Here is a 24,562-nt window from a genome sequence, read left to right as displayed (position 1 = left end):
CAAAAAGGGTGTAACATGGTATGACAGAAAAGAGATTATATCACTCTCTCAACTCAGCAAGTCTGTGCTGCAAATCTTGAGTCATACGCTGATGCTTTTTGGGGGGCAGTAGATAAGATCTCTTATTATGAAAGACCACGTTACATCACATGAAGATGCGAGGATACAATTCTGTCAATGCCACCCTTCTGTTCATACTGTAAAACCTTATATGTGTGTTTCGGCATAGATAGCTCAGGCAAACACGGCAGCCATAGCACAGCTGCTTATGTGTCCGTCTGGAGTGGCGTGCAGCAGCAAGTTACTAGGCATGAGCATAAGAAATCTTCCAGTCAGAATACAGTTTTTTCCTCTGAACTTCCAGCTTTTTCACACATTATGTCTTTACTGACCTCCACTAGGTTACATTACTTAATCTTTCAGAAATTTATGCAAATTAGCACAAATAGAAACCACCTTTGCTGTGTCATTACCCAGAGGACCTCTCAACACAGTGCTGGTTAGCCAGTGGAGCACACCCAAATAATGGGGAACACCTGGAAAGAATATGGTGAGCATCAGCTCTGTGCCACAGCAGCTGCTCCACTAAAACACTATTTATCAGAGCCTTGCTCACCTGAGTCTTTTCCAGACCAGTGTTCAGGACCATGAACAAAGTGGAATGAAGAATTTCTAAAGATTTATTACTAAAAGTCCTTGCCAGCATTGTTATTGCTCCAACAGCGTGACTCTGCTGTGTGGCTCTGGAGGAAGTGTTCAGATTAAGCTACATGCCACTGGTGATCTTTTCCCTAAAACATGATCTTCAGCTCATAGCAGAAAAGGGAGAGTTCATGGTCATCAAGTAGTCCCAGGAAGCAACAACAGTTGCCATGTTTTGAACTGGAGGGGAATATGGATCAGCGTGCTTAGGATTCAGGTTTTATGCATATGGTGTGCCACCTCTCAGGTTTTTTGCAGTGCTCTTGTAATCAACTTTTATAAGAGCTATAAAGAGTTTAAGGGATGTTCTGTTATACTTTTACACAATTTTGTTGTTATTTACATTTGTCAACTTGATCAATGACCAACGAAAAAGATGGGGCATCCACAAGTTCTCTGGGCAACTTGTTCCACTCTCTCACCACCCTTATCGTAAAAAATTCTTCCTTATTTTCAATCTAAATCTACCCTCTTTCAGTTTAAAACTGTTCTTCCTTGTCCTGTCACTACAGGCCTTGGTAAAATGTCTCTCTACGTATTCCTTATAAGCCCCCTTACAGACTGAAAGGCACTGGACGACATCCTGGTATGCTTGTTGATAGATGCCAACCCTGGGTTCATAACACCGCAGAGGAGCAGAAAGATTAAAGCCTATTTTAGGCATAGGCAACTAGCGTGAAGCTTTACAGGTATGTCCATCAGAAGACCTCAAATTCTTTCAGACCCGTGGAAAGTACAGTGTCTTCTCCATAGCACCAGTTTGGCTGAACAGCCCCACATCAGAAGTCCTCAGTAAAACATTAGGACCTTTTCAAGTCCCTGCCATGGCAATCTTTCCTGCTTGCTGCTGTAAACTCCAAGAAGTAGCACTGATCCTACTTCTCATTCCTCTAACATGTTGCACCACATGAGCAGGAATAACCAGAAAAGAAAAAGGAGGAACAGGAGTTACAAGTCCCAAATAATTACTTATGGATACAACTTGCATTCTCCTCCTATATCTATATATTGCATTGTTATAAATCATGCTTTATTTTGTTTATCTAGATTTTGTTCTGGCTTACTTAGCTTAATTAGCACTTTTTTCTTCTTTTTTTTTTTCTTTTTTGTGTGTGTGTGCTGTTTTCAGAAGCCCCTGTTTATGGAGATTTTGGGGTATGTTTTGTGGCTGGCTGCTCTGATTATATCCTTCAGTTACCTATGTTGTTGAAATTCATAGCATCCTTTATTACTGAAGTTTTTACTGCTGCCTACACAACTGTAGTGAAAGAGGAACGCATTAAAAAGAATTTACTGACTCACAGTAAAAAAGGAAGCAGCCAACACAATCCACTGAATTGATTTTTTACCAGTCCGAAATAGCAAGCAGAGGAAGGCACCTTGAGTCTGATACGCCACTTATCAGGCAAATCAATACCCTGGCTTCTTTCTTGCTGTTCACCACAATTCAAAATATTTTTCCGAGGCATATTGTTGCAAATATATTGGCAGTGGCCACCTCTGCTGGGATGAAAGAACAAGCCTATGGCACAAAATAGTGTATTAGCAGATAGGCACACACTGAGTCTAAAGCATGGCAGGAATGCAAGCGCTACACAGCCCTAATCTCCTCGGATTACTTACTAGGACATTTTCCAAATGTGGGAACTGGTTATGGAGTCCATAGGTATTCAGCTTGTACTTCTGTGGAAATACTAAACTCTAACTTTTCAGCATTTGTGCAGGCTAATGCTGCCTCATATGTTGGCACACCTAAGACTTTCTGAATCAAATGCGATCTTGCATTCTGTTTTCCAAATGCACGTGGCACCCATAATTATAAGTTGCCCCATCCTGTCAAGGTTCCTAAATCATGGAAGAAGGGTGAAGTAGTGATCCTTAAACCACAAATGGGCTCCTGCAATTGATCGATGATCCTACATCAGTAGGGCCCATCAAGTAGGGCTACATCTGACTGGCGACCAGTGGGTCACCAGTGGTGTTCCTCAGGGTTCAATTCCAGAGCCAGTTGAGTTCAATATTTTTATCAATGATCTGGATGCAGGAGTTGAATGCACCATTAGAAAGTTTGCTGATGATACCAGGCTGGGAGATGCTGTTGACTCTCTTGAGGGACAAGAGGCCTTACAGAGGGTTTTAGATAGATTGGAGCATTGGGCGATCATCAATGGCATGAAATTTAACTTGAATGCGTCCAGAGGAGGGCAACCAAGCTGGTGAAAGGGCTGGAAGGAATGTCTTATGAGGAGTGGCTAAGGACTCTGGGGTTGTCTAGTTTGGAGAAAAGGAAGCTGAGGGGAGACCTCATTGCTCTCTACAGCTTCCTGAGGAGGGGACGTGGAGAGGGAGGTGCTGAGCTCTTCTCCCTGGGATCCAGCGGTAGGATGCATGGGAATGGTTCAAAGCTGCATCAAGGGAGGTTTAGACTGGACATTAGGAAGTATTTCTTTACCGAGAGGGTGGTCAAACACTGGAACAGGCTTCCTAGAGAGGTGATCGATGCCCCAAGCCCGTCAGTGTTTGAGAGACATTTGGGCAATGCCCTTAACAACATGCTTTAACTTTTGGTCAGTCCGAAGTGGTCAGGCAGTTGGATTAATGATGGTTGTAGGTCCCTTCCAACTCCACTCCACTCCACTCAACTATTCTATTCTATTCTATTCTATCCTGCCACCAGGGGAGAGAAGGTTCCTGCTTGTACAAATATGAAGGTGTTTGACCTCCCCATGTCTTTGGTGACATTCATCTAGCTGATGTTTCTCTGGTGTTCAAGAATCTGCCATGTCCATGGCATGCAGAAAGGGAGCTAACAAATTTCCTTTGAGAGTCAGCAAATATATTAACTACCTATGAGGTGCAACAGCTCAGTTTGGAAAAATCAAATTTCAGATCTTAACCTACATGCAAGATTCATTTAGTCCCACCCCAAATCTTTTTTTTTCTTTTTTTTTTTTTCTGCTAGGCTTGATGATGTATGTACTAACATGGTCCAGAAAGGACCATAATGCAGGTTTGGTCCACTTCACCCTGATGTGAGGAAAGGAAGAATGGATTACAGAGCATAAAACTGTGGGATATGGGAGAGAACAAGTGGATGTCAGGTAGGTATCAAGTCATAATCTGATGTTTATCTTTTTAGCAGCTGAGATCTTTTATTGTGAAAAGACAGATTGCAAAACATCTAAAGCAGAGAGCTGAAATACTGGAAATGCCTAAGTTTAGCTTAGTGGGGAGTTCCAGTAAAAAACTGTGTAGCTGGCAACTTGAAGTAATAGCTGTGGTTCAAATTAATGAAGTGTTTGTTACCAACTGTATTGTTCCATTGTAAAAATTGACAGATACAATAGCAATTATTACTATTATCAGCATTTCTTATCAGAGTAATGCCTACAGGCTGGTACAATAGTAATGTCATGAGTGCCATACAACCCATGTAACAGTCAGCTCCCTCTCTGAACAGGTTATGTGGCTCAATCTGGAGTAATTAAAGCTTCGGTTATCCAAGAGTTTGACATACATCCATGAAAGGACTCAATATCCTGGGTACCATTTTAGGTACTTGAGGGCAGTTCTTAAAATTGAAAGCTCCAGCTAAACTGTTGCCTATCTCCTGAAATCGCCAGGTTCTCAGTGCTGCGTAATACCTCTCACTAAAGTTCCCAAACCCCAGTTTCTGAATCATGCACAGAAGTTGTTTTGGTTTTGGGTTTTTTTTTTTACCTCACCTGTGGCAGTCTAAGGGCACACACATCTTTCACCCATTCAAGAAGCTTCCTAGAGGCAGCTGAGCAGCTGGGTGCTTAATATACTGAAAATCTCAGGGGCAAAAGCTTTTCCCTGCCTGTCTTATTGATCCAGTGGTAGCTGCAGCTTTACATCAAAGATGACAGAATGTGCTGGGTTTGGCTGGGAGAGAGTTAATTTTCTTCATAGTAGCTGGTACTGGGCTACATTTTGGATTTGTGCTGCAAACGGTGTTGATAACACAGGGATGTTTCAGTTATTGCTGAGCAGGGCTTGCACAGAGCCAAGGGGTTTTCTGCTTCTCACCCCACCAGCGAGGAGCCTGGGGGGGCACAAGGAGTCGGGAGGGGACACAGCCGGGACAGCTGACCCCGACTGACCCAAGGGATATTCCAGACCATAGGACGTCATGCTCAGCATGTAAAGCTGGGGGAAGAAGAAGGAAGGGGGGATGTTGGGAGTGATGGCGTTCGTCTTCCCAAGTCACCGTTACGCGTGATGGAGCCCTGCAGTCCTGGAGACGGCTGAACACCTGCCTGCCCGTGGGAAGTGGGGAATGGATTCCTCCTTTTGCTTTGCTTGTGTGTGCGTGGTTTTTGCTTTACCTGCTAAACTGTCTTTATCTCAACCCACGAGTTTTCTCACTTTTACCCTCCCGATTCTCTCCCCCATCCCAGCGAGGGGGAGGGAGCGAGCGGCTGTGTGGGGCTGAGTTGTCGGCTGGGATTAAACCATGACAGTCCTTTTTGGCACCCAGCATGGGGTCTCTTCAGCATGCGCCACCTCCTTCTCTGGCGATATTCCAAAATCTTTGCCTTCTGGCCAGTCCGTGATCACTTCCAAGATTCTTGGGCGATGGGGCTTTCCTATTCGAGCCTGTTGTGTGATCAGTGCGACCCACTTGCTCCACGTGGCATCAGTTGCACGATGTGTAGAAGGGATGCTCCCTTTGGACATCCAGCCCAGCACTGGCAGTCGAGAAGGTAATTTTATGTTTTACTCAGCAACCTGCGATTCACTGAAAAGGTAAAATACCAAGGGGATTTGAATTCATTTCTCTTGTGTATTACTAGATTGCCCTGGCCATCTAAATATCCTCGGAAAGGTGGAGAAAAAGATGAAATAGGAAATCTCTCAGTGATGTTATTGAAGCAATTTTACTTTGTGCAGGCTTTGGGGGTCAGAGAAAGCAGCTAAGGAGGTTTGAACGTAGGACAAGGGGGGCTGAATTCTCCCTCCTTTTCTTCTGAATATTTAATGTTGAGTATTCAGTGTAGGAGGGAAGCTAAAAGGAACAAGTTCTGTACTCCTGAAGGTGTGTACTGGTGCACTGGAGATGGCTTATCTCAAATGTTATGAAAACATATTCTGTAAAAAGTACCAGACGTGAGCCTAAGGGATGGCAAAGCCCAGGAACGAGAAGGAAAAGGTGCTTTCTGACGGCCTACTATGACAGGAGGGAAGCAGAGAAACAGATCGATGATAATGACTATTAAACTTCCTTTTAAGGCATCTTATTGCATTGGCTGTCATTGGGAACTGGGCTGAGAAACTGACTTTAGTCTTTTCACACCTTCTTATAAAGGGGAAGAGCCATAAACACGATTTAAACAACTTAACTGTGATAATTATATGAGACTTCTCCTGGTTCTTTACACCAGTATTTCTGACTTGAAATACAGACCGAGAACTTTACTAGCCCAAGCAGTCTCAAAAGCAAATGAGCACTGAGGAAACAAAATGCAAGTAGATGTGTGAGAATTGTTACAGATGTATAGGAACTAATTCAAATGGAATACTGCAAACCATCGAAAGATAGTAACTCAGAGAAATTAATTTCAGCTTTGATCACATGGTTTGAAAACTCTATCCTAATTGTGTACTCTTCCATCGGGGTTGATGCTGATGTGGGCTTTAACATGTGGTTTTTTATAGACTAAAGAAATTATTGACTCAGTCTCGGTTTTATAATGTTTTCAAGATTTGTGGTCTGTTTTGAAAACAGAAAATTATATGAATCCTATGACTGTTTAGAAAGATAGGAAAAGCTGGACCAAGTGTTGTTTTGCAATTAATACTAATTTCCTGGAGTCCCCAAGTCAATAGTTTAGTTGATAATTTTACAGATAAGAAGGGGGCAGGGGGAGAGGAAGAAAAAGCAGTTTCACAACCTACCATCAGAACCTGGTATAACATTTTGTGTGTGCTACCCCAGATTTATCCAAGGTAACAGAAGCATCAAGTGCAGAGCTCTGAGGAGTATTACTGCAAAGGGCACTGTGCAAGCCTCCTCCTCCGTGCTCCATTCTTGCTCTAAGTGCAAATACAGAAATAGGGGTTTTCATTAGGTTTTAAATATTATAATGAGTTCTTAAGATTGGCATGGTTTGTTTGTTTGTTTTTTTAATTGGGCATAAGAGTGTGCATAACTCATGTTTCTTCCAAAGGGATTCATGGGCTGTAACATCCAAACGAAGCTGCAGAGCGCTATTATTTTGCTGGATAACAGCAGGTTAATCAGAGATGTATTTTTTAAGTGAAGATTTCTCTGACTGTCAGAGCCCAGTAAGCCTCTCTCGGGACCAGAATGAGCTAGCTGAGAAAAAAAAAAACCAAACCCCAAAGGGATCAGATGCTCCTAAACCTGTAGTTCCTGCTCTGCTTTGCATCCTTGCATCGCACCGCGGCTGCCAGAGCCGGGACAGCGAAGGAGCAGGGTTGGTTTTTTTATATTTTTGGGGGGGGACACGGCACCCAGAGGTGCTGGAGCTTGTGGAGGACAACACCCCTCGCCTTTTCCCAAAGCTTCTCTGCAGACCTCCGTGGGGGAAGGAGGAGGGCGGGGTCCCGGGCGGGGCCGGGGCGTGTCCCCCCCTTATAGACCGCGGTGGGAGCGGGCTGCTGGGGCTGGCCATGCGGGAGGGAGGAGGAGGAGGAGAAGGAGGAAGAAGAAGGGAAGGAGGATGGACGGTACCGCCGCGGGGGACCGGGGAGGAGGGCGAAGAAGAGGATGGGGACCCCGCGGCGGGTCCGGGGCTTCGGTTCTTTACCTGGGAGGAGATCGGGCAGCGGAACGGGGGGGGTCCGCCGCCGCAGGAGCGGTGGTTGGTGATCGAGAGGAAGGTGTACGACATCAGTCACTTCTACCGGAGGCACCCGGGGGGGGGCCCGTCTCTTGGAGAGTCACGCCGGGCAGGACGCCACGGTGAGGGGCGGCGGATACGGCGCTGGCGGGGGTGCGTGGCTCACCGCCTCGGTTTTGGGGATGGGGGAGCCGGGACGCGGGCAGCAGCATGCGGCGAGAGCTCGGGAGGTGGCTTGGGGGGGGGGGGGAATTTGGGGGGAGCCGGGGGTGTGTAATGTCACCGCTCCGTCCCAGCTTTGCAGCCTCACGCGATGGAAACGGGCAAATGAAGAGGCTTAAGCCCCTGGGGCAACCCGACCGTAACGGTTTATCTAGCTGAAGTCTTTCTGGTGACTCTTATCTCCTGATCTTGCTTTTGCAGCCGCTGTGAACGGCAGTGATTGCTTCCAGCCGGGGCAAGGTGCCACAAATAGCGCATCAGCCCTGAGGCAGCGGTGGTAGCTGCTTCCACAAACGTACCTTTAGGAAAGGTATCCCTCCTAAATGCCACCCGGCGTAACTTGGAGGGAAAGCAAAGACGGCATGCTTTCCCGAGCTGCCTTCCAGAAAAGTTTCTGTAGTTATTGCATGTGGTCCTTCTGACCCTCGAGGTGAACAAAATTGAAAGGACCAGCCAGTTAACGAGTGTCCAACTGCTGGCGAGTTAGTGTGCGGGCAAAAAGGCTTCTGCTCGTCGTGTTTCCTTGTCTGACTGCTATTTTAATGCCGTAGAAACTTGTGGTAAATGCACACCGAAACGTTCAGAAGATTCCCTGGAGTTCTTGCCTTCTGGTATATGCAGAAAGGGTAGAAAATAGTGGTAAATTAACATCTATACAAAGATGTGACTAATGCGATTGCTTCCTTCCTGTGTATTTTGAAAGGAAAAAAACCCCAAGACAAATAGTTCCCCGATCTTCCATATATAAGGGATATTTAAGGCTTATGGCAATAAAAATAATTTTCAGTCTCTTAAGTTTAAATTTCAAATTCTGTATTAGCTGCACCTTGCATTCTGTATTTTCCATCATTCATTTGCTCTAGTCAGTACAGTCAGATTTCTTTCACTTTAGCATGCTGGAATACCCCAGACAACAGGTGAACTTGGAAAATGCAGATATTTTGTTTCAGGGATCTGAGCTGGTTCTTACAGGTTGGTTCCATGTCCAAATCATGAAGCCCTGCAAGACTTCAGCCACTTGTGTGACACCAGCTCAACTGTCTTCACACACAACTGTGAAGCACATTAAATAGACTGTGCACCATAATGGAAAAATGCGTGCTTATTTCCCCTCTCTTTTTAAGCATAAAAACTCCAGCTCAAGGGCTGTAAGTGAAATTAATAGGAAGGGGTTTTATCTTGCTCCAGAGATGCTGAAAAACACACATATCCTTTGGATAACAACAGCATCATCACTTCTGACAAGGCACGGTATGCAGAATCTGTATTTATTCCAAGGCAAATTGATACACGTGATACTGGAGTATCTTGCCCTGCTTGACCTCTGCACGCTTGCAAGCTGTGCGTCTTGGCCTCAGCAAAAACTGTGGAGGAGAGTAAAAGGTGGAATATTTGCTACAGGTGTGTCTATAGTGCAGGTTTGGGTAATCCAGTCCAGAGAAAGCTGTGCTGGTACTAGTCAGCCTCTAGCAGAAGGAGGGTAAATCAGTGTGTGTGGACTTCTGCGCTCTCTTGTAAAGCCTGATTATGTGTGAACTATCTGGTTTAGAGCAGACTTGGTTATATCCACGCTGAGTTGCAGTGGGAACATATCCAGGATATTGCAGGTGAAGTAAGAAACTCCTCTTCATTACTAAGAGCAGTTTCATGAGACAGTGTGAATTTAATAAGCTCTTTAGTTAGTCTGGAAGGCGGAGACAAAAATAAGTGAAAGAAGCATTTATTAAGAAAATCCATAAGACTTTAGTGAGGTCTGTGCATCTTGGAATAGGTCAGTTGCTTAATCTTTTGGATGTATATTATGAAAAATTGAGATGATCTTAGTTGGACTGGAAGATTTTTACCAAGAGCCTTGAAAGATGATAACTTAAGAGAGGATGAAAAACACAGAAGGTGCTCGGTAAGAAAAGAAACCTGAGGAATGGAAAAATGAGTATAATTAATGCCACAATATTAGTAAGGGTGACACTGCACCAAACTGTGAAGAGGAGTCCTTTTATTGCTGCTTTCTGTTGTGGTGTTTTCTCACAAAGGGTAGAAAAGCAGAGTTAAGGAATGAGGTGACTTAGAAAACAGGAGCAACAATCTTGCGACTGGAATTTTTGGCTGAATTTGGCAAAATTTGGTTGAATTTTGGAGACTGTAAAAACATCTGGTGTTGCAACATCATGAAATAACCAGGTACTTGCAATAGATTATTTTGCAGAGAAACTGCTGCTGATTTTTTGATTCATCAGCAATAGCAATTATGTGCACGGCATTCAAACCCACTGTGTGTTACACGTACGCCTGTGTTAGTCACGCAGTTGCTCAAACTTATGCCATTGTGGTGCAGAGGACAGAAATTCTGTGGCAATTTGCTCAAAGAGATTAGCTGGACAACTCCTTTTTGTCACGCAGCTGTTCTTAATAAACATTTGCCCAGAGTAACTCTGGGGCTGGAATGCAGTAAAGCACTGATTCTGGTCTGGTTAGGATGACTAAATTGAATCAGATGAAAGACGACACAAAAGCAGGCGTGCAAGCAGATCAGTAAGTTGAAGGCATGGATTTACAAAAGCAATTTTGCACGGTTGGAGAATCTTTAGGGGATGTTCCTTTCCTACAGACTGAATTCCCAGCTCAGCTCAGTCTCAGCTGTGCTTCAGGGCTCCAGCTGCCCCCTCCATGCTCTGTCACTGCAGTTGTTCCTCCTCTGCTTTTCTGCCTCGCAGCCTTCCCGGCCCCAGCCCTGCCTAGAGGCTATCACAACATTGCTTTTAATGCTATCTTTGAGATCGGTAACATCAGGACTCTGCTTATGAATTGTGTCCTTGCATTCATTTCCTTCTGAATACTTCCAAGTACTAGAGAAAAACAGAAAGTTCTCTGGTATCGCTTGGTCCTTGATGAAATGCTTCCTGCCTTAATTTCGGAGTGGAATTCTCTACCCTGTGACCAAGTGGAACGACATATTTTTCTTTTAAACGGTCGGATTTAAAAGACAATTTTCTCTTTTGACAAATCGCACAACAAAGAAGATTCCAGTCCGCTGATCAGAAAGGTCTTTTGGGCACCTGGATGTCCAGGAAGATGGAAAAGTCACTAATATTGGGGTTGAGAAGAGGGGGGAGAAGAAAAGCAAGGGAACGAAACTCTGCTTTAGGCGTACAGTGGAGATTCATTCAATTTTGTGTTATGGAGCTTGCATACCTGTAGTAATTGCAGTAGTGGAAGTCAGACCTCTTCCGCTTGCCAGCTGAAATAAGATCTCCTGTAAGAACACAGGACAAACACGAGAAGAAAAAGGTCAGAAAAAGCTTGAAGAGATAGAAAGGTAAACCAGCCATCTCTGCTGTTGTGGTTCCTCCAGAGTGAAAGTCTTGCTGTGCACAGCAGGCTGAGGTTAGTAACGTAGAATTTGTTTTTCTTACCTCTTCCTTTGTGTTTGCAGGATGCCTTTGTAGCATTCCATGTCAACAAGGTGCTGGTGAGCAAGTACTTGAAGTCACTGCAGATTGGGGAGCTGGCACCAGATCAACCCAGTATTGAGCCCACTAAAAATGTAAGTCTATCCTTGTAAATCAGATCAAAGATAGATTAAAGGGAAATATTCTGAGATTAGATCTTGTTCTTCTGTATCAGCATAGCCCCTGGAACAATGGAATCCAGGTTCTTCACAATTTTTTGTGCTACTAATTAAAAACAATGCATGAATATTAGTCAAAATCCACATTATGTGGGTGAGAATGAGATTCCTGAAGATGAATTTTTCTTATCACAGCAACTCTACATAAATAGCAGAGCCTTGTTTTGCTCTCATGAATATCACAGCTATTGCCTTTTCTTCTTTCCCTTGCTTTGAGAAAGAGCTAACCAAAAATGAAGTAATCCTTTCCAGCTGATAGTAAGTTTTCAGACTGTACTCCCTTCTGTTGTAGGTAACTGTAGGAAGAGACTGCAGGCAGAGTGTTTTAGCCTTGAATTAAGTTTCACAGGCTGTATTGGTATTGCCCTTTTGGACAGCCGCCTTGTAGCGGTCTCAAGGTCATTCACAGCACGATCATTCACAGAAGCGCTGTTGATGGCACCATGAGAGTAACCAGTCTGGTTTGTTGAAGAAAAGCTCATGAGAGTGGCACAGACAACAGAACAGGAATAGTCTTGGAGTACATACACTCCCTGGGCTGTATGGTCCTCGCTGCTTCCCACTAGCCAAGATTATTTGTTTTCCCCCATTCCTTCTAGCCTGCCCTGACTTTTCCTTTGCGTAGTCCCACACTGCATGCTGAAGGGGGGCAAGATGATACATGGCCCCATGTAACTCGGACATGAGAAACACAGTTCAGAGCAGTCTGGCTGTCCCAGAATGGCATGGCCACGCTTCCTATGTAGGTGGGAACCTCATGAACCCTCATACCCATCTGTGGCCATACCTTGCCTGTTTCTGGATTCCGTAGCTGGCCTGTACCAGAGCCTGCACGTGCCTTGCTCCATGCAAACTCTATTTCCCCAAAACGATTGGGAAAGTAGGCTGGCAAGCTCCTTTGTGGGTTGGGTTGCGTGGAGACGGGAATCGGGCTTGGGAGGCATCTGCAGAGCTGGCAAAGACGAAGGTGGGTTGGTCTAGCACGAGTGCTGTGCTCGTTTCTTCTTCCATCCTCCTTCCTCAGTGCTCACCAGCCTGAGGCCAGCTGGGCTGTAGGTGCCAGTTTTCATACGGGCATTTAACCCTCCCCTGTTAATGTTGGGAAGAGTCAAGTGAAGTCATATATATTGATCTATTGGAACTGGTGGCAGAAGAGGAATAATGTCATCCAAAAGTCCTACCACAAGATGGCATGCTGTGTTCATGCACGTACAGTACAACTTCCACTAGGCACAACTTCCATCTGCGCCCTGTGTTACCTGCCAAGAAGTTGATGGAAAAAGCACCAAAGATATCGTCCTAGGGGTTAGGGGTGCAAACATGGTGCTCTGTGATGGCTGCTGCTTGCTCCTCTGCTCACCTTATCAGGCAAAGACACCAAGAAGCTGTAGGAGAGCAAGTTTACTAGTGTGCAAGCCCAGCTCTCGCCCATTTGGCCAGATCCTTTGCTCTTTCTTTCCTCTGTTAAAGCGGTCCTTGGCTTTTGAGGCTGCAGTGCTATCCCCTAGAAACAGGGAACCTGTTAACACTGGTGCTTCCCACAGAAAATGCTGGTGGAAGACTTCCGTGAACTGCGTGCTACTGTTGAGAAAATGGGACTTCTGAAGCCAAATCAACTCTTCTTCTTCCTGCACCTCGCTCACATCCTCCTGTTGGATACTGCTGCTTGGCTCATTCTCTTCTACTTTGGGACATCCTTAATGCCTTTTATTGTCTCTCTGGTGGTGCTGACCATTTCCCAGGTAAGCAACTAAGCCCACAGCATGCGCACACGGACTCACATCAACTTTCATAATACACATAATACTATTGCAGTGCCCTAGTCCTCTGTTTCCTTACTTGGCATAGTTCTCCTTTGTCATAAGAAGACAACCGCTATATGGCATGTGTTTACAGAGGATGTAAAGAAGAAATTCTGCACGTGGGGATCTCCCACTAAACCTAGTCTGGGATTCTTTCAGCAAGATATATTCTGGGAGAAGCCTTAAGAGTATCAGGATTTCATAGTTCCTTTCCAACTGTGACATTGGAGCAGTGCCTGAGAAATAAATCTTGATATTTCAAGGCAAAGGATGGGTGTGGCACTGTCCTGGTCTCGACTCCTGTTTTTCTCCCCTCCTGATATTTTCTTTGTCCTTTTACAGGTCCAGGCTTCATGGTTACAGCATGATTTAGGGCATCTTTCAGTATTCAGGAAGACCAAGTGGAACCACTTGTTGCATAAGTTTGTGATGTGCCACTTGCTTGTAAGTACCTGACCCTGGAAAACTTTTTAGATTTGATGGCTTTCCTGTAAAAGTGTGTGTTCTGAAGACTCTGTGGAGGATAGTGTGTTCAGCATTGGGCAAAGGAGGGGAATTGGAAAGAATCTGGCTCTGAAACCGTTGTACTTCTCTTACTTTGTTCTTCGCTAAAACAGGGGGCATCGGCCAAATGGTGGACCCTTCTGCACTCCCAGCACCATGCCAAACCCAACTGCTTCCAGAAAGATCCTGATATTGATATGCACCCTTTCTTGTTTACTTTGGGGAAGAAATTGTCTGTGGAGGTCAGTGTGTGTGTGTGCGTGTGCTCACGTACCAGAAACTGGGAAGAACACCCTAGTCGACAAAAAGCATGCTGTACCATAAAGATCTAATACTAAGATGCGATGACAAGTTCTGAAATAAGATTGCTTTCATCTGTGTCTACTTTCTTCAGCCTTTGTAAGCAGGTCACAGTTCACATTAAGTTCCTTTAAGAATTTCTTGAACAGCTGACAAGTAGTTGTAAATAAATTAGATATGATGTACGTGCATCATTTATAAGGTGGAAAATCCTTCAGCAAAAAGTTTACTAGGTCATTAAGTTGCTATAGAATATATCTCAGTAATTAATGATTATTAGATAACTTGTAAACGTGAATATAAACTGTGTCTGCAGTTGGCCTGGCATTATTACTTTAATATTAATGTCTGAAGCTCAGAGATACAGGTGGCTTTGGCATGGCTATGCCTTCTAGGAGAAGGCAGAAGCCTTGCTGTGAAAGGCAGCCAGCACAGCAGGACTGAATAACCGAGGGCTGTTCCTGTAGCTCTGTAGGACTGGTGGTTGGCAGGTCCTTCTAGTGGGCAGAAGTTGTTTGACCATGTAGGATGTTCTCGGCTTTTGCTGCTAGCCCACTTCCAGGAGGAACAACCTGAGACAATGCTGAAACGCTTTTGCTGTAGAAATTCATCAGTCCTTGAGACCCTGTCAGAGTAGCTACAGCAGTGAAATATTTTTTTCCTTGAAAAACCTTTGCCATCATGAAACTGTCATTTAAGTGTACAGAATCAGAGAAGAAAGGGGCAGGGGGGGGGGGGGGGGTGGAGGAGAAAATACATATGACTATTGGTCAAAAATATATACAACTTAGCCTTGAAATATCTAATATTTCACAAAACAAATTATGAATGCGGTAAGAACACAAAACCAATGAAATTCACCAGTTAAAATTCACCTCGATCCACCCTCAGAATTATTTTTATCATAACTTACAGATCACACCATCTTTTAATGGATGAAATGTTCTGGTATAGGTTTTTACTACATCATTCCATTCCAACTCATACCATGGTGGTATCTGTGACAGCAGCTTCCTTCCTACCATATGCCAACACAGGTTTTTCTTACGGGCTGTTACCTCTATTTTGACTTGTCATAAGTATATCTAGAACTTCTTTTCAGCAATCACTTAATTAATTTTCCCCTACGGGAGAAAAATCTCATGCTTGCTTAACAGTTTATCTGTGAAGGACTTTACAAAGCTGTAAGGCATTAAAGCCTTATACTAATGGAGTAAGTGTTTATAGAAAAGGTGTATTAGGTATGTAAACTAATAGGACAGATACACAAGAGGGAGACGGTAGGAATGAGGGTTGTGGGAAGTGTGCAGGAAGAGTGCCTCTGGGGAAGGAAGAATGGAAAACAGCAAGTTACCTGTGCAGATTGCTTAGCTTCCACTCAGGTTTTTTTTTTTTTGCTGTTTCTTTTCACAGCTTGGGATGAAAAAGAAAAAATACATGCCATACAATCACCAACATAAATACTTCTTCATCAGTGAGTATCTCCATTCTCCTGTAATACCATGAGGGGTACTAATGGGGCTTGTAGATCTTGCTTTTGACCTGTAGGACTTGAGCAGAACTAAGGTGCCTGCATCAAAGAACATAATAATCAGTTTGCATCTAATTTTTGGAGGAGTTGAAGACCTGACTGGGTAAAACCCCAAGTAACCTGGTCTGACCTCATAGCTGATGCTGCTCTGAGATCCTGAGCTCCTTTCCAGCCTGAATTATCATATGATCCTATGTGAGATCAGATTTCTGTGCCCTTCTTGACTTGAAACACATTAATTTGGTTTGAGAATTTCTAACCAAATAGTTTGTTCGGGGCAGAAAAAGTAGTGGGGTACGTGGGTTAAAAAAAGTAGTGGGTTAAGATGATCCCAGGTCATCTTAAAACTTTACTGCTTTGCAAAAATAAGTCTACATCTATTTGGACAGTGAAAAGGAGAATGACTCTTAACTCACTAATTGAGGAAGTTACTTGGGCGAGTGAGATGAGGGCTCCGGGGACTGTTTGTGAGCTGTGTCATGTATGGCTAATAAAGTGCATAAACAGAGCAGAGGGAAAAATTCAGAATTTCTCCACTGTCGGTGCCCTGATCTCTAGGGTCACTCCTGCCTGCTTCTTCCCATCTTAGTGAAGCTTTATTCCTTTTGCAAAGCAGCACAATTTCAACACGGGACAGAGATATTGCCTCTTGCATCTCTCCAGAATAGTCTGAAGTCTGCTGCTTAGGATGCTTGCCTGAAAAGTGGATGGAATGAATTTGACCCCTAAAACCAGCAGAAATGGGCACTTTCAAGGTGTGATTCATTTGACCAATTTTTTCCCTTGACCTCTCAGGATGGCAGGAGCTGAATTCCAGCAGCGGCTCTTCTCTCAAGTGGCTGGACAGAACTAGCAGGGTTAGTTCAGATATGCATATCTTGGATATGCAACTCCGAGATGGCTGGTTAAGGAAGGTGATCCCATGTTACGATGTCATACCACATCTTTCAGTAGTATTCAAATGTAAAGAACAGTCTGTGGGGGTTGTTTTGTTGTTTTGGTTTGGTTTTTTAAGTACAACTGAGCTGTCCATTTGGAAGGTTGAGTTTGAGTTCTTCTTGCAACCCAAAATCCCTGGTAGGCAAGGGATTTCATACGTATTCCTGTTGTTCCCCTGTTTTGAACAACTGAATGGGGAGCCAGATAAAGTTTGGAGCTGTGGTAGCCACTTCTTGGAATACTACTCTGTGGCTGTTCCTCAGTTAGAAGCCTAAAATGCAATCTCAGGTTTGTAAGCACTATCAGATTAATGGGCAGACCTAGAAATGTTGAAAGGCACTAATCATAGAATCATAGAAAAGTTTGGGTTTGAAGGGACCCCCAAAGCCCATCTAGTCCAACGTCCCTGCAATGAGCAGGGACATCTTCAACTAGATCAGGTTGCTCAGAGCCCCATATAGCACCCTAACCAGTGTCAGTCGGTTGCCTTCTTGCAAAGTCGTTACTGTGGTACTCAAAAGGATCATTAAGTTTCTGGGGTCTTGCCGTCCTTATTTTGGGGGATTCTCCACACCCCTGTTTATTTTCATTCTTTTCTAAAAGAAGCCATGGTTAGCTCTCCATAAGGAAAGGGGAGGCAATACTGCTTGTGTTGATAGGTGACATAAGCAGTAGCAGGCTCTCATGCTGAAGAGCAGGAACTGTCCTCAATGAAGCTTCCGAGAGATTCTTGTCTTACCTGTGTTTTACCTCTTGAGGTCAGCAGGCTCCCAGGTTGCTTACTGTTTGGTTGCGTTGATGCAGACTGATATCATCCAGAAAATTCTGCAGCCCTAGAACTTCTCGGAATATTCTCCATATTGAGTAGCTGCTCAGAGATCCTTTGCTTCCAGTTTGATTTTCTGTCATTCAGTCTGGGATGTGACCAGTAATAATAAATTCTCCCTTACAGCTCTTCCTCCGCTCCTGTTTCCCACCTACTTCCAGTGCCACACATTTTATATTGCATACACAAAAAGGTATTGGGCGGTAAGTATTGCTATTTCTACAACCAAGAAGGGGTCAGTTGTAGGTCTTCAAACTTTCTTCTGAACGTGGAGCCAGCTTCTGTCCAAAGCTCAGTCCCTGCTGTGTGACACCGTATGCCATTCAGTTAGGTCTAACATGACGGTCAGTTTGGTGCAGTGTTTTCAGTGGCTCTGCATAGTTTCTGCTAAACCCATTATGTTCTGCAGATTGATGATAAAGGCCTGAAAACAAGCAACAGGCTGTTTGGCTTGTACTGCTTTGCTTCATTTGCAGAAGCACAAAGTGTACTGTCTCCTTTGGGAAGCAAATTGGAAGGTCTGTAGTGGTCAGGAATGGGAGGATGTGGATTCATATGAACTGTTGCTGTTGATTTGTTAGCAGTATGCATATACTTGGCATTATAACCTATGCCAGGCAGCCAGAATTAATGCTTCATTCTTCCTTCTCTTGCGTGTGTTATGCATACAAGAGGACAGAGCAACTTCCAGCCAAAATGAGATCGTTGGTCTAGCACTTAGTTCACTGTGGAGTCCTGGGCAATGATTTGATACAGGTCTTCAACTCGTATTTCTGAATGCATAGTCATTTGCTAATATATTAATCTATTTACTGGGCGTGAATGCTCAGATTCACTTCTATTGTAGCAAGCCATGAAAAAAAAAGTGTTATTAGCTTATCTTAACTTGGATTGCTCCAGATGCTTCAATTTAGCAAAAAGCTACAGAAGCTGAATGTAGATTGTTTTCTTGTACACATAACATGAAGCTTAGAAAAAGATTTCAGTGAATGTAATTTATAATTATTTTCTTTTCTTGTTGTCTCTGGTTTTGGTAGGACTTGGCCTGGATGCTGACCTTCTATATCAGATTCTTTTTTACTTATGGAGCATTATTAGAAATAAAGAGTCTCCTGGCATATTTTTTTATATTCAGGTGATATCTCCTTAGAAGGTCCTTCAGCCTTCTGCTACATACTCTTTCCATCTGTGCCTGCCTGCCCTTCTCTGCCTTTGCTTATACCTTTCCATGTTGTCCTTTACCATCTTATTTTTTTGCTTAGTTCTTTAATTCCGTAAAGTTAAACTAAGACGCTTCTGCTCAATTGCCAGTTCAAGTTTTATGTTACCTCGTTGGCTCTGGCAGCAAAGAGACTTCACCGAGTGCTGACCAAATTGAGAAATACTTACCTTACATAAAATTCAGTGCTTTGGGTGTTGGGTCTGCTACTGGTTAGAGAAAGAGAACATTTAACAGAAACAGCTTAGCCTGGGCTTGCAAATGCCCAGACATTGCCCAGCAGCATTGGCTTGAATGGACAATACGCTCTCCACTTGGATCATTTTACTGATTCTAATCAGTTTGGTCCTTGGCTACAGATAAAACAAGATGAATACCAGGCTATGTCAGTTTTATAACAAAACATATTAAATAATCATGAGTTTCATAAGGAAGTATGAAACTTCCAGGTTTTGGAAGTTCTTCCAGGTGCTGGATTAACAAGGCTGGAGTTCAGCCATGTGTTTGTAAGCCTGGCTATGCTGTTACTTCAGTGGTTCGTCATTGACTTACTTGCCTGTTACTGAATTCTGGCCTCTTGTCTGATTGCACAGGATGCTGGAGAGCAGCTGGTTTGTCTGGGTTTCACAGATGAACCATATCCCTATGGATATTTACTATGACAACAATTTGGACTGGGCGTCTACTCAGGTAAAATATTTTCCATTCTTAAGAATTGTGGCCATACAGGTACAAATTCCAACCATAAGACAAGCAAGTCTTCTATTGCATTAAGGCTGAAAACCTGTTGGTAACTGGGAAGTGAAGGTTCATAGGATAACAGTTCATAACATCGGAATAATCCTGGATAACAGGATTCAGTCATGGCAACAGTAAAGGAGGACAGCAATGACAAGTTCATGAGCAACCTAAAATCAAAGCTAGGACCCAGCTCTATTTCCTAAACATACCCACCTCCCCGTTTACTGCATCAATCTGTCTCGGAGCTTTTCCACTTATGTAGAGATGGAAGTTTGTGTCCTGCTCTCGCTGAGCAATTTTGCACTAGCAGAATGCCAGTGTGGTGTCCCCTCTTTGCAGAGAGACTTATTGGAGTCCAGCAGTGAAGTCTGACCTCCGCAGAAGTACCCTGCCATCTCTGCTTTTTCTGCAGACACAGTTTTGAGAAGACCCAGGAGGAACTTTTGACTGTTCACATGCTTTTCACAGGAGTACAGAGCCAACTCCTAGTTTTACTGTGGTCCATGTTAGCCAGTCTATGTACATCTGCTGGTCCACAAAGCTGAAGGAGGATTATGATCCCTAGTTGGAGGTAGCTCAGCTTAGGCTAAAAGAAAACAATAGAACAGAGTAGCACAGCATACTGTGCTCTTCAGACAAACGAGAAAGGCTGCAGTCACCAACGTGTACTGACTTTGCTTTCCTTTCCCCTCCTTTAGCTCCAGGCAACGTGCAATGTTGAGCAGTCTCTGTTCAATGACTGGTTTACTGGGCATCTGAACTTCCAGATTGAACATCAGTGAGTATGCACCCTGAGAGAGAATTTTCTTCCCTCTTTTTAAAAAAATATTTTTTTCTTCTCTTTTTTTTTTTTCTTTGCCCTATTCTTTTTTGCTCTGAATTCTACAAATAGTTGTGGGGCACCAATGAGTTTGTCTTTAAAATGACTGAAAGCCCTAAAGAGAATCATAATGTAATTCAAAACCTTCACTGAACCCACAGGAAGGTGAGAACGACTAGCAAAACCAGAACACGGGCAGGATCTATGGAACCACACAGACAGCAGCAGGGTCTATCCAAAGTAGTAGCTTATAAGCATTAATGAAAATGTACATGTTAAGGCACCCTGTTTCTAGTCTGACCCAGTAGTTTAAGCCTACCTACACTGACTACTTACACTATGACTCTGGAGACTGAGATATGCAGCTGAAGGATGGGCTCGTCTCCTTTTCTGTGCTATGGAGATGGTTACTTCTGGAGAAAGGGGAGGCGGGGGAAGTAGTTTCTTCCAGTTTATGGCATCCCTTAATCTGGAGAAATGTCACTTCAGAAATGCTAGAGACAACTGTGGAAAAATAACAGAGGGGGAAAGCAGGGAAGTCTTAGGAGTTACTTGTGCTAAAAGGGGAAAGAAGAGCCAGGAGCAGCTGAAGACCCAACTCGGTGTGAGCTGGGTGATTCCTGGGAAGTAATAATGAATGTGAACACGTGAAAGGTAGTATTTCTTATGGAGCTCTGGAAGAAAATTTGTCTGTCTTCTGTTCACAGCCTATTCCCCACAATGCCAAGACACAACTACTGGAAGGTGGCTCCTCTGGTGAAGTCCTTGTGTGCCAAACACGGCATTGAGTACCAATGTAAGCCGTTGCTCACGGCTTTTGCAGACATTGTGCAGTAAGTAACACCACACTGGCAAAAAAAAATTGCAGAAGGCTGTAGGAGAGATTGGAATCCTAAGAACAAGAGCTGGCTTGTTCTTCTTTTACAAACCAATACAGAGAAACCCTCGTTTCCCTTGTTCCCACCAACTCTCCCCTAAGCAACCCTGCATAATTTGGCCTCTTGTGCTCTCTCTTTCTCTCTCAGCTCTCTGAAGAATTCAGGAGAGCTCTGGCTTGATGCCTACCTACACAAATAAGACAAGGCTCGATGGTACCATTTGCAGCCTGCCACATCTTTGCATTCCCAGCAAGCTGAGGAGCAGGGACCACAAGGGACTCTATGGCAGAAGAAAATGGATAAGAAGTGAAGAACGATTCCAATAGATATGAAGTTACCTGAATTTTACTTCTGGTCTTTCCTGGTGTTTTGCTTCAGATGTGTTAAGAGTGGATAGGGCAAGCAGGAGATGAATGGTTAGAACAGGGAGAAACTCTTTGCTAATTTACTCAGACACAATATGGCCAAAGCATTTTGGAGCCTGAGTATGTGTTCAAGTCAGATCATGGACTGGTGCAGCTGCACACACTTAACTTCATGTCAGGGGATTTTTTTAGCTACTCCTCATGGGGAAGGCTTAATGCTTAATACAACATTTGCTTATTTGAAGTCATATGAAATTGCACAGGATTTTGAATTAACATGGTGTTCCAGCAATGTGCTTAAATTATAATAAATTATAATAAACTACATATACTCCAAGTGTTATAGCAATTGCAATATGCAGCTGACTAACAACATAACTGTGTTTCCTATTACTGTTCTCTAGAGCATCCTCATTTTCACAATGCCAGGCATCCCCAGTTGTCAGGAAGACATACATGGGTTGAAACCGGCTCAAGCCCACTGTTCTCTTCAAAGTTTCTTTATTCATTGTTTTTTGTACTTTGAGTTGGGCTGAACCATGTATGTGTTCCCCATGCTGGTCTGGCTGAGTTGTTTATAACCATGAGATCCCCAAAGTGCTCTTAAATAGTTCATGCTTGTGTTCCTTCATGCCACATCCGTTGTCTTTGCTACTCAAAGCTGCTACTATTATACCAGATCTGTATTTCATTATGTTAACAGGCAGCTATGTTTCATTCTACTTAGAGTGACTACTTGTTACAAGTATCTATATAAGACAATGATCATACTATAGACAGATAAAAGTAAAATAAATTAGCCATAGACATTTGGTCAAATAGACAAGTTGTTTTATTTGGTTTAGCTGCAACAGCAAAGTTGCAGACAGGCCAGTAAAAGATCAGACTGAACAAGCCTGACAAGCCTCAGTTCTGAGGCTTTGCAAACTCAATACAAAGTTGAGCCATGATTTGGCTCCACATAATTCATATAAATCATAAAGCCATGATAATCACTAAACAGCTCTTCAGGCTTGCCTCAGTCTGTGGTGTTTGCACTGCACCTTGACCAGATGCTAGTCGTAGGTGAAGTCACAGCAGGTAAGGTCACTTGCTTAGAGAATGACAGGGCTCTACCAAAAAGTATAGAAGCAGCAGCTAATGGCTAATATAGTTATGAATAAAAATTACTATCAATTAGTGTCATAGGTTCATAGTATAAAAGCAGATCTAATACATATACATAAGCCATGTTACTATAAGAGTAAGTATACCCCTTAAACTAGTTTTGTCCTGTTGTAAGTCTGCATTTCTTTGTCAGGGACAATCAGTTATAAAGTGGTTGTTACACTTAGCTGATATAGCCATTTTGTCTAAAACAAAGGCACCCACTCACTGGTTGGGTGGTCAATTGCTCCATCGCTCTCCCCGGAGCCTCCATGGCACGTAGTCTCTGCTTAGCCGCTCTTCAGAGCATTCCTTGTCTGCGTGTGTGTTTCTTTGATCTGTCATGTTTCACAAATCTGATCCAAGCTCTTTAATAACTAAAACAGAAATTTTCTTTTGACCTTCTTTTGGAAGGATTTTTTGAGGAATTTTAGGGAAGGGGGCATTAGTAAGTAGTAAGAACAGTGAAAGTCATGCTGTTGGTAGTAGAAACTCTCTAGCCCATAGTTATACTGATAGTTATTAGCCATAAAGCTAAAAATAATAGTAGTATTATCCACTAGTAGACATGAGTAATAAACCTGGACGTTACACAGCTGAGTTCCTGGACCTGAGCGCTCTCTCAATCAAACATGGATTGTTACTTATAATTTTCTACTTAGAAATAATCCTGGTTTCTTTATTTAAGGATGGCACTAGGAGAAAAGAGTGCTCGTATTCTCTTCTCCTTATTAGGGAGGCAGCACCAGAACAGACATTGTGTCTTGTACACAGCCATACTGTATTTCCCTCTTGACAGAGAAGCTGTGATTACTGGGACTAAGGGTGCCAGTACGCTCCTGGTATATATTTTAACCTGTAAAAAAGAAACTTACTGTATTGTTGTGGTTTAACCCCAGCCAGCAACTAAGCACCATGCAGCCACTTGCTCACTCCCCGCTGCAGTGGGATAGGGGAGAGAATAAAAAAAAAAAAAAAAAAGTAAAACTCCTGGGTTGAGATAAAGACAGCTTAATAGGACAAAAAGGAAGAAGATAATAATAATGATTGTGATGATAATAACAATAATAACATGACAGTAATAATAAAAGAATTAGAATATACAAAACAAGTGATGCACAATGCAATTGCTCGCTACTCACTGACCGATGCCCAGCCAGTTCCCGAGCAGTGATCCACCCCTCTGGGCCAACTCCCCCCAGTTTATATACTGGGCATGACATCACATGGTATGGAATATTCCTTTGGCCAATTGGGGTCAGCTGTCCCAGCTGTGTCCCCTCCCAAATTCTTGTGCCCTGCATACTTTCTGCTAGGCACAGAGGGACAGGGAATAGGGGTTGGGGTCAGTTCGTCACACGTTGTCTCTGTCGCTCCTTCCTCCTCAGGGGGAGGACTCCTCACTCTTCCCCTGCTCCAGCGTGGGGTCCCTCCCACAGGACACAGTTCTCCACGAACTTCTCCTAGGTGAGTCCTTCCCAGGGGTTGCAGTCCTTCAGGCACAGACTGCTCCAGCATGGAAGAGAACAAGAGCACAGGATCCAGACTCAAGGTTTTAAGTGAGACACTGACTTTTGTGTGTCAAATCTTACTAAGGCAAGGCTTATTAACCTCCAGCTTATCAAGGCTGTTTTGAGAGTTCAAGAATAAACGGAATTACCTGAGTGGACTCAGAGTTTGGCTCTACCAGGCAGAAGGTGAGCCAGAGAAAGAGACTAATCTAGGTACTTTGAATCACCCTTGAGAGGAGGCAATATCTTTTCATGAATTAGTAAGACAGTATTTCTTTGTCTGAAGTGAGTACCATGGCGAGTACATACTCAGACCCTGAAGAAATAAAAGACAAACTTTTGGAAAGGGGACTTTGGGAACAAAAAGAAATTAAAAAATCACCTGAGTATCAGTAGTTAAGACTTCTTTCTTACAATAATGAAAGTGATGAGGTTAATAAATAGAGATCTTGCCTGGTAAAAAAAGATATAAGAAAGCCTCCAATTAGATAATGAATGGACTTTGTATTGTTTGTGCAATGATTGTCTGAATTATATGCGCCACGCTCAGCACTGACTTTTACTTAAAAACCTTTAACCCGGTACAGTCAGCCAGAACATG

At 43.5% G+C, this 24,562-nt stretch overlaps 1 protein-coding gene across 1 annotated transcript; it reads left to right on the top strand.

The window, feature by feature from the left end:
• The first annotated feature begins 3,778 nt into the window (after positions 1–3,778).
• LOC115351609 (acyl-CoA (8-3)-desaturase-like) lies at positions 3,779–21,806 on the top strand. The gene is given in 14 exon segments (XM_041129042.1): positions 3,779–3,803; positions 7,382–7,605; positions 7,607–7,651; positions 11,185–11,295; positions 12,924–13,121; positions 13,524–13,625; positions 13,799–13,927; positions 15,399–15,459; positions 17,408–17,484; positions 18,319–18,416; positions 19,094–19,190; positions 19,940–20,019; positions 20,769–20,894; positions 21,087–21,806. Coding segments are annotated over 14 exon segments (1,425 nt in total). The 3' UTR covers positions 21,139–21,806.
• The last annotated feature ends 2,756 nt before the right edge of the window (positions 21,807–24,562 follow it).

The sequence above is a fragment of the Aquila chrysaetos genome, chromosome 16, assembly GCF_900496995.4.
Source record: "Aquila chrysaetos chrysaetos chromosome 16, bAquChr1.4, whole genome shotgun sequence".
In the NCBI taxonomy this organism is placed as follows: domain Eukaryota; kingdom Metazoa; phylum Chordata; class Aves; order Accipitriformes; family Accipitridae; genus Aquila; species Aquila chrysaetos.
This window is presented reverse-complemented; position numbering and strand designations above follow the sequence as displayed.